General features: G+C 50.7%; 1 protein-coding gene across 5 annotated transcripts in view; it reads left to right on the top strand.

Moving 5' to 3' along the window:
- Positions 1–3991: 3991 nt before the first annotated feature.
- LOC111154318 (heat shock factor binding protein 1 like 1) overlaps positions 3992–10379 on the top strand; it is a 20609-nt gene continuing 14221 nt past the window's right edge. For 2 of the 5 annotated variants that reach the window (XM_022513837.1, XM_022513835.1), the window contains exons 1-3: positions 3992–4210; positions 5167–5233; positions 6135–6249. In XM_022513837.1, the coding sequence (XP_022369545.1) occupies positions 4160–4210; positions 5167–5233; positions 6135–6249 (233 nt within the window). In that variant the 5' untranslated portion in view covers positions 3992–4159. Of the gene's footprint in view, positions 4211–5166; positions 5234–6134; positions 6250–7968; positions 8067–10379 lie in introns of those variants that run through there. The other 3 variants (XM_022513839.1, XM_022513838.1, XM_022513836.1) reach the window with 3 other exon arrangements.

The raw sequence follows: 10379 nt of genomic DNA, 5'->3' as shown, positions 1-10379 counted from the left end.
GTTGGAGAGACGTCTGCTCGAGTCCGTGCCCACGTTGGAGAGACGTCTGCTCGAGTCCGTGCCCACGTTGGAGAGACGTCTGCTCAAGTCTGTGCCCAAGTCTGTCATGGGCTTGTTTCTTGTTGAGTTTTAGGAACCGTGTAAATATTCTGGCATCGATTCCTTATCTGATACCTGACTTGCAAATATTTCCTCCCATTCTCTAGGTGGCCCTTTCATTCTGTTGATATGTCCTCAGTGCGGACACCCTGCTCCTGACCATGCGCTATGATCTCAAACAGCTTAGTGAAGTTTAGGGTCATGTGTGAAATGGGTAACAATATTTGCCTTGCGTGGGTTATCGGGGAAATGAACAAAAGTGGAAATAATAAGTATTATTACTTATTATATATTATATTTATTTTATATTGCTAATTAAATTATATTATGTATTAAATAGTCTATATTTATTCTATATTCTATAGTATCTCTTCCAGAAAGTGTTTGGCTAGTCCGCTTTCTATGACGCTTCTCCTATCCTCCTAGGTCCACAGACACAGCTTTGTCTCTCAGTTGCGTCCTGCTGACACCCAAGAGTAGCAGGGACTTTGTAGTGTTTATGATGCCCTCCCCCCAAGACTAAGCCTTCCTGTTCATCTCCCCAAAAGTCCCGGAGCCGTGGAGGCCACTCAGATCCTGGCCCGACACCACACGCATCACGGGTGCACAGAAGAATTACTGATGTGTTTGCCGAAACGCAGACTCCTGGGCTCAGGAAGGGCACCACGGGCTGTGGGTGCTGTGGCTGGAGGGCCACCCGAGAGTGTGCTCTGAACGCCCACCACCCGTTACTCCTGCCTCGATTCTTGGCCACCCGCCCCCCCATCAGCTCCACTTCTAGAACCCTCCCACCTACCCTAGGGATTCTCTGTCCTGGAGACCTCACACCATTTCTCACCATTCCCAGCTCAGTGAGGAGACTGGTTCCCAGGCCTAACACCCTGGACTCTGATGGGAGTTTCTGAGGCTCTGCCTCCTATGGGGGGGGGGGGTTCCTGGGCCACCTGTATCAGGTCCACCCGCCCCCCAGACCTCCAGCCACCGTCAGGCAGGGGACCCCTCCCCCGTCTTTGCTTCCCCAGGGGCCTGCCGGGCACAGGGGTGCTAACTGCCTTGGTCAGCTGGGTTCTGGAAGCTTAGACTGAAAGATGAGCGAAGGCCCGGCTGGGCAGACTCACAGACAGGCTCCTTGGGGAAGAGAAGCACATGCAGGGGAGGGACAGGCCAGTGGCTTCAGAGACAAGAGCCTCTACTTGTCTGTGTTTCCCTCCCAGGCTCCCGTGGGCCAGGCCAAGCTCACTGCCTTCTGTCTACTGCCGGTAATTAAAAGGAAGGAAGGCATAGCCAGCGTGGGGTGCGCAGGAACATGAACCTCAGCTAGGACCGGTTATCAGCATCCAGAGTCCCGCACCCCCAACCCACACTCCCAGGATGCTCACAAGGCCTGCCCCGCCCCCAGGGCAGCCGGCCAGGGTGTCAGCAGTGCCCAGCGCCGCACAGCCCGGCCCTGTGGGGCTGTCTGCCTGCAAGAGGGACCCGCCCTTGCACGGGAGGTGCACCCTGTCTTCCAGACGGCCGGGCTGGCCCCGCAGGCCAAGCAGGTTTTTGCTGGGTGCTCAGTGACTGAGAGAGGACGCAGATCACCCTGCACGAGGCCCCTCCTTCTGCAGGCAGTTCCCCACCTCTGCCTTCTTCCAAGAGAAACCGGAGGCCGGAAGCGGTGTATCCCTCACGCAGGGCTTAGCCCTCGACCCTCCCTGCCGCACCCTCTCTTCCCCCTGGAGTACCCAGACGGTGCCCCCCTCCATCTCCCACACCCCCGTGTTCACACTGCACACCTTTCCTCCTCAGCCCCTCTCAGAGGGAAGATGCTTGGAAAGACATGAAAAGGAGCAAAACGGCCATGCTTTTAAAAAGCTATTATTTTAATAACTGCTTTACTGAGATATGATTCACATACCATAAACCCACCCATTTAATGTACATGATTCAGTGAGCTGTAGCTGACTGCAAGGGTTATGCGCCCACCACCATGAGCTAATTTTAGATTATCCCCCCCAAAGATATCCCTTAACTACCGAGCAGTGTCTCCCATGCCCGTCCTCTCCCGCCCTCAGCAACCACCAGTCTGCTTTCTCCCCGGATTCACTGATTCTGGACATTTCATGGAATTGGAACCCTACAGTGCATGACCTTTTGTGACTGGTTCCTGTCACTCAGCATACCGTTCCCAACCTTCATCCCTGCTTACCTTCCAGCCTCCTTCTCATGGCTCAGTAACAGCTCATTGGATGATGGACCACATTCTGCTTGTCCGTGTGTCATGTATTGGTGGACATTTGGGCTGTTTCCATTTTTTTTTTTTTTTTCAGATTTTATGCTTAAATCTCTGCACTGAATTGGGGTCTCGAACTCACAACCCTGAGATCAAGAGTCCCATGCTTCACGGCCTGAGCCAGCCAGGCACCCGTTTCCACTTTTAGCTATTGCTAACAGTGCTGCTGTGAACATCTGTGTTATGCGTATGCTGCCATTTCCCTGTGCACATATCCAGAGGCGGAGTTCAAGTTCCACGGTAACTTTAACTCCACACTGGCTGCCATCCATCAGCAACCTGTAAGGGCTGGAACTTTCCACTGCCGCCCACACCCGTCATTGTTTCAATCCTAGCCTAGCAGTAGGTGTGAAGTGGGATCTCACCGTGGTTTTATGTGCATTCTCCTGATGATTAACGACTTTGGGCATCTTTGCACACCGTGTCTCACACACACAGTCAACAACCTGGGTGTTCACCTATTGTTGAGGGAGCGGATAAAAACAGAGTCCTGGGGGGGTGGGTCACCCAGGAAGTGACCCACGAGCCACAATCCAGACAGGCCTGACAGGCACTGGAAGGAGGGAATGGGTCATAAGATCTTCCTTCCAGCCCCTCAATCAAATCAGAACAGGGATGCGAGTGTTGGCAGTGTGCCAGGCCTTGGTCACAGTCTCAGTTTTAAGGCTGACCACAGGAACGGCAGAGACGTAAAGAGATGGCCGTCCCCTGGAGGGGGGTTATGGGCTGGGGGGAGCGCACTCGGACTGTGTGTGGGCAGCGGCTCAGTTACCTTGGACCTCCCCGAGCTCCTTAGAAAGGTGACCAGGAAACATAAAGGCAGAAGGGAGGATGGTGGGTGCCAGGGGTCCCGGAAGGGGACATGGAGGTCACCAGCAGTGGGGACAGAGCTCCATTTTGGGGAGTTGAAGGGGCCCTGCAGGCGGGCGGCGGGGACCATGGCACAACAATACGACCTGGATGTGCTCAGGGCCGCCGCACCAGACACCAGTTGGACCCCCAGCTGGACCCTCAGTCAGACCCGCAGTTGGACTCTCAGTCAGACCCCCAGTCGGACCCCCAGTTGGACTCCCGTCAGACTGCTTAAGATGGTAAGGTTGATACTGTGTGCATTTTACCATAGTAATAAGGCGGCGCTCCCTCTGCCTTCCTCTTTCATCTCTGATGCAATGAAAACAAAGCAAACAGTCCTTGGCAGGGTGAGCAAGGCCTGCCTGGCCCCCGCCCAGGTCAGCAGGCCAGGGTGTCAGCAGTGCCCAGGGGGCACAGCCGGCCGCCTGTGGCTGTCTGCCTGCACGAGGGGACCCGCCCTTGCAGGGGAGGTGTGTCCTGTCTTCCAGAAGGCCCGGCTGGCCCCGCCGGCCTAGCAGGTGCACAGGCCCCTCCCTGCACAAGGCGGCCCCTCCCTCCCCGGGGAAGCTGACCATCCGGCCTGGAGGAGCCCTCACCTCGCCGGGCCTCGTCCGGGGTGCCGCCCCGGTTTTGTTTGCCTGTCCCCGCACAGGCGGCCGCGTCGGTCCTGGAATTCACTTCTGGGGACCCGAGCTGCTGCGCTGCCTCCTACATCGGGGCTCCTCCAGGGCCCCCCAAGCCCCCCCGCCCGCAGCCTGAGCATCTCGGCGACCGGCCCCCCAAGCAGTCCTGCGCCGCCGCGGGGACCTGTCGGGGTGTAGCGCAGCTGACTCCCGGGGGCCGCCGGGCCCACGGGGAACCACCCGGCCCATTGGGTCCACCCGGAACCATCTGACCCACTGGGACCCACCGGGACACTGGGACCCACTGGACATGGACACGCGGGGACCTAAAACCCCCGGCGGGGACGCGCTGGGCGACGCGGTGAGTGGGGTCCCCTCCCTTCGCTCCTCTGCGTCCCTCCGCACCTGCACCGCCTCCGGGACTGAGGGCGGGTCCTGGGTGGGCGTGGCGGAAGGGGACCGGGGCAGGCTACCCCGCACCCTCCCCTGCAAGCCTTCCGCGCCGCACCCCTTCCCGCTCCCTATTCGCGGGAAAGCCCGCGCGGCCACGCCGGCCGACGCGCGTCGGGACGCCAGGCTGACAGGCCGGGGGCTCGTCTTCGCCTCCTTGTCCGCGTGATCCTGACCACGCGAGGAAGAACGAAAGCGAGCCCGTCCGCAGGGAAGGCGCCGCAGCGTCTCCACCTGCAGATGCAGAGTCCAGAGGGTCCCCGCCCGGGCTTTCTCGTCCCCGCGCGGAGGTCACGCGCGCCCCGCACTGCGCACGCAGGTCTGCAAGCCCCGGAGCCCGTAGGACTAGGGCTCGTCTCAGTAAACGCGCCCGCGCCTCTGCCGCCGGTGGACACCGTCCGCAACCCCGGCTCAGGGCGGCCAGAGGGAGGCCGCGGGCAGGTGCTGCGGCCGCTGCTTCCGCGCTTCTCGGGGACTCGCGGGGGTGGGGGGTGCGAGTTGTCACATTCTCCCGCGTCCCCTGCTGCCCATCGGTAGTTGTAACGCCTACATTCGGGTGCATGATCCTGTCGAGCTAGTTTATGTGGGGAGTGGGAGGTGAGGGCAGGCCTGCTTGACCTTGTTACGCGTTGGGCTCTCTCCTTGTCCCAGCGCCATCTGGAAAGGTTTTCCTTACCGTTTGAATGGAAAGTCCTCGGCACCTTGTCAGAAATCTAACTAACTAAGGATGATTCTATTCCATGAGGCTAAAATGTCCTACATCTAGAGTAAATATTCTTTAAAAAAGGAAGGCGATAGATCTAATTTAATTACAGACATCAAGAGGCATATATATATTACATTCAGTTTTGTGGTTCATTTTTTCAGGCAGAAAATCTATTTCAGGAACTTCAAGAACATTTTCAAGCTCTGACTGCAACATTAAACCTCAGAAATATCCTTTTCTATCTTATAACAAATACCGCGATGCTTTTGAACTCTACAATTATCATGGAACATCTTTTTGTCTGCTACTAATGGATAATTGACCTAGCATTGCCTGGTGTTTACATTCGCGCCTCTCCCTGGTATCCTGATGTAGCAATTGCCACTCACAGGTAATTACTTCCTGCCTGACCATCAAAACAGGGCATTTTGTATGACAATGATAAAATACAAGGACACAATGCACAATACTGCCCAGATGGGGCTTTCCACCGAGCCCTAAATAAATATGAATGACATTTGTACTCCACCAATCAGAAACTTGCAAACATAATACGAATGTCAGCTTACTGCTTTGTTAAGACATGAATTCAAACAGAATTAGGATAGAAAGTTTGTTTCCACTTCAAGCAAACCTAGATAATGGTAACTTCTGCCCTAAGACTTGGGGAGCTAGAGACCATTTTATAACATTAAGGTCATTCCTTAGCAATTATATCTAAGGTATTTGCATATGCAACCATTTACTTCAACTTCTGATTCTGTAGATGGGTTCTCATAGGGAAAAAAAATCCTTAAACATGGTAAAATTAAACTGTAGGAAAGTTGGTTTTAAAGAGAATTAGTTTCCATTATATATACATACTCATTAGAGTTTGGTTAAAACATAGTTAAACCTACAAGACCATCTCATGTGTCTGAATCTGTGTCCACACAAAGGGAGCCAAGTTTTCAGAACCGAGCTCACACTTCGAAGGGTAAAGACACACTACGAAACCCTTAGGGAAATGGTTAATTTGCGCTGACCCAGAGGTGATTCCCTCGGTTTAAAAGTTACATCAGTAGCCTTGGGCGTTTTCTTCAGTCACCTCGATGAGCAGGTGTGGTCTGAAGTCTCCTTGACCTTGTACTGGAAGAAATGGGAAACCGCATTGAGGATCTACAGAAGAATGTCAGTGACCTAACAGCGCAAGCCGGGATCGAGAATCCTGTTGAAGAACAAATGCTAAGGTCATCATTAAGAAAGTAAATATGTTTGCCTTTTGCATTAGCTTTTGATTGCTTTCATCTTCAAAAATACGATCCCATATTTGTTCACTGTGGGGATTACTGCCTTTATCCTACACAGAAAACCTTCAGGAATAATAAGACATTTACAAGTGTTCTTTTCTAAATAGACCATCTGGAATGTTCCTCATCATAATTCCTTAAAAAGTGTATTTTTAAATCACAGGCTCTGTTATTTAACAGTTGGCTTTTATTACAGTACTTTTCCCTACTACCCCTCAAATTAGTCTTCAATCAAAGCACAAGTTAGGACGGAGTAGAGGCTGGGGCGTAGAACTAGTAGTTTCTGTAGGGACAATATATTTCTATGACCATTTAAAGAAAATGCATGTGCATTAAGCCCTCAGTTTCATGGTGGTTCCTGAGGGTCCCACGCCGGCCCGCACAATGCAAACATTTCTTGTCCAGTGAAACGTTGCACTTAACCTGCAGATGCAAACCCGTGCTTGACCTCAGGGCTCAGACTAGATTTATGCCCATGTGACGTGGGGACAGACACAGCCTTATTTTATGAAGATACTGACCCATATTTTGTTTCCAAAATATTCTGATTAATTGAGCCAATTTTGACTGAATAGTTAAGGTGCCTTTGTTTTGCCATTTTCTTTAACAATTGTTATCTTCAGTCGGCTGGCAAATGATCTGTACTTGACCTGCTGACTCAGGGCCGGTTCAGCTCCCAGTGACTTAGAAATACCTGTGTCTCCTCTTCTGGGGAAAACGGTAACCTGAGGCCGTGCCCTGCTGCCCAGGCGTGCAAAACACTGCAGGGGGCGCTCTGTGTGCAGGGTGCACTCAGGGCACATCTGGCCCCCAGCCTCCCAGCCAAGCCCTCCTCCCGCTGGGCTGAGTTGGTGGTAAGACAGGCCGTGAGGACACTGCCGCTGCAGGCTGGGGATGGCAGCCCAGGAACCCGGGTCCTTCCCTTCATCACCCAGATCCAGCTGCTGTTTTAAATTTAGTCAAAACCACGAACTATTAGGCATCAAGTTAAATGACTGAGTAGATGTGGAAGCCTCCCTGTCGGAGGCGCCTGCGGCCTGAGAGGTCAGACGCCCAAGTTTGTTTCAAAGGGGTCCTGCTGCTGAGACGAACAGAAAGACCTAAATAGAGATGTTGGATAAATCTGGGTCTGCTGGTTGCTCTAGGTCAAGGTTCACAGAGGGCTTGTGCCGGGGACTTGGGGGGACTCTGCACACCTCTGAAACCCGTGTTGCTGTCCTGGGGAGGGGTGATGGGAGGAGGCAGAGTCGGTGAACCCAAAATGTCAGAGACGTTCTCAGTTTGTCGGTGTCCCCATTGCACGACACTGTGGCCCCTTCCTGCGGTTAATTCCATGCAGAGACACAGTGTACCTCACGGGGTTTCTGTCCGCGCTGCCTGGGAGGGTCGGTCACGGCGGTGGGACACTGATGAGAAGCAGTGTTTTGTTGTTTCAAGAGTACACACTGTTTCTCACCTTCCATCGTGAACCCGCACTGACTCCATCAGTGGAAAAGGAGAAGCATTTAACATGTTCGTTCTTCTATATACTGAATTTTTCTTATCCACAAATCCTTTAATAATTATAGGAAATTAAGGCATTTTTCTTGAAGGCTTTGGCTTCCTGTTTATTTGACTGTACATTGATTGGTATGTAAATCAACCATTACCCCTTTCGATTTTTTTTTCTTACAGACCTGAGGACGGTAGACCAGTCACTTGAAAATGTGATAAAGTCAAAACTGTACTTTGAAAATAATAATTTGCATGAGTTCTGACTTTTACTACTTAATTTAAAAATTCATTCTAATAAAAAGAAAGATTAAAAGAACAAACAATCCAGGAAGAACATAATTCAGAAAATGATTAACAAAGATGGTTGTAAAATTTTTTCAATACATACCTTGTATTTATAAATCATGGAAGAAAAGCATAAGCTACATTAGGTCAATGTTTTTTTCCTGAATTAAGTTCTACATAGATCTTTTTAAAAAGCGTCATAAGGGGGTGCCTGGGTGGCTCAGTGGGTTAAAGCCTCTGCCTTCAGCTCGGGTCATGATCCCAGGGTCCTGGGATGGAGCCCCGCATCGGGCTCTCTGCTCTGCAGGGAGTCTGCTTCCCTCTCCCTCTGCCTGCCTCTCTGCCTACTTGTGATCTCTCTGTCAAACAGATAAATAAAATCTAAAAAAAAAAAAAAAAAGGCGTCATAAGCTGTTTTCTGATTGAAATTGCTTTTTAAATAACTGCATTCCAACACAGCTTTTCCACTCCCACAGTGTTTGGGAAGACTCATTCTAATCTGTCCAGTCCAAACAGACTCGGTCAGCAGTGTTCTCCAGACACAACCCAACCCAAGAGAACAGCTTGTCCGGGAGCTCGGTCAGCCTCGCCCGCCCGGGTCCTGGAGGGTAGTTACCCAGGAGAAGCAGACGTACTTCAGGCACTTCGTAGGTTATAGAGAGACAATCAAGTAATTGTGTGATTTGCCTCTCTAAGCTAAAGTAAAATAGAGCTATGATCATCTAAAAAGGGGCTGGCAGGTGGTAACTATGCAAACAACACCAGCTTCTCAATCATTTTTTGGAAGTAGTTCTTTTCAGGGTCCCTGGGTGGCTCAATCGGTTAAGCATCTGCCTTCAGCTCAGGTCATGGTCCCAGGCTCCCTGCCAAGCAGGGAGCCTGCTTCTCCCTCTCCCTCTACTGCTCCCCGTTTGTGCTGTCAAATAAATTTTAAAAATCTTTTTTTTTAAGATTTTATTTATTTATTTGACAGAGAGAGACAGAGAGAGATCACAAGCAGGCAGAGAGGCAGGCAGAAAGAGAGGGGGGAGCAGGCTCCCCACAGAGTGGAGAGCCCAACGTGGGGCTCGATCCCAGGACCCCGAGACCATGACCTGAGCCGAAGGCAGAGGCCCAACCCACCAAGGCACCCAGGCACCCCTCTAAAAATTCTTCAAAAAAAAAAAATTAAGGGCGCCTGGGTGGCTCAGTGGGTTAAGCCTCTGCCTTCGGCTCAGGTCAGGATCCCAGGGCCTGGGATCGAGCCCCGCATCGGGCTCTCTGCTCGGCAGGCAGCCTGCCTCCCCCTCTCTCTCTGCCGCCTCTCTGCCTACTTGGGATCTCTGTCAAATAAATAAACAAAATCTTTTTAAAAAAATTTAAAAGGGTTGATAATAGGCTCTCATTGTATAAAATAACCTTATACCTGCATATGAAATAAAACTTATTCTTCATATAAAAGTCAAAATTACCCAGAATTCTACAATTTAGAATTAACCACTGTAAGCACTTCTCTGTGCATATACTATTTTATATATGCTTGATCATGTTGTTTATAATTTCATATCCTGTTCTTTTCATATCATAAACATTTTGTGAGAATTTCATACACTTTTCATACCTTTTTTTTTAAATGTCTGACTACTATTCTATCGTATGTAATAATCTGAACTTTCCTATAATACCCCTCGGACACTGAGGCTGCTCCCCACTTTCCCGCTGTTATAAATAATGCCGTGGGGAGCGCTGTTACCATGAATTCTGTGCACATTTCCTTGGGGTCAGAAGTACATTTAGTCAAATGCATCTAAGAAAGGGAGCGTCATGTTATACTCCCAAAAGGGGTGCATGTCTTTCGTTTTATTATTTTATTTTTTTAAAAGATTTTATTTATTTGAGAGAGCATGAGCAGGGGGAGCAGCAGGCAGAGAGAGAAGCAGACTCCCCAATCAGCGGGAAGAACGACGCAGGGCTCAATCCCGGGACCCCGAGACCATGACCTGAGCTGAAGGCAGACACTTCACTGACTGAACCCCCCAGGCATCCCCATGTCTTTCTTTTTTTAACCCAAAGTTTTAAAATGGCATCATTTAGATTCAGTATTCTTGGTGGTTTAAAATCATAGTAGCTCCGTTGGAGTATGTGAACAGTCTCAAAGCATCTCGGCTCCTGTCATGATCTCAGCAGAAATTAAAGTGGATATTTGAAGTAAACCAAACCGATCTGAGTCCTCATTAATAACACAGACCACAATTCAAAATCCAGGATTTTTAAGTACGTAGAAAAGAAAGCTTCTAGGCACCTGGGGGGGCTCAGTCGGTTGAGCA

This window comes from Enhydra lutris, unplaced genomic scaffold (assembly GCF_002288905.1).
Source record: "Enhydra lutris kenyoni isolate GAN:26980312 unplaced genomic scaffold, ASM228890v2 scaffoldscaffold36, whole genome shotgun sequence".
Taxonomy (NCBI): domain Eukaryota; kingdom Metazoa; phylum Chordata; class Mammalia; order Carnivora; family Mustelidae; genus Enhydra; species Enhydra lutris.
This window is presented reverse-complemented; position numbering and strand designations above follow the sequence as displayed.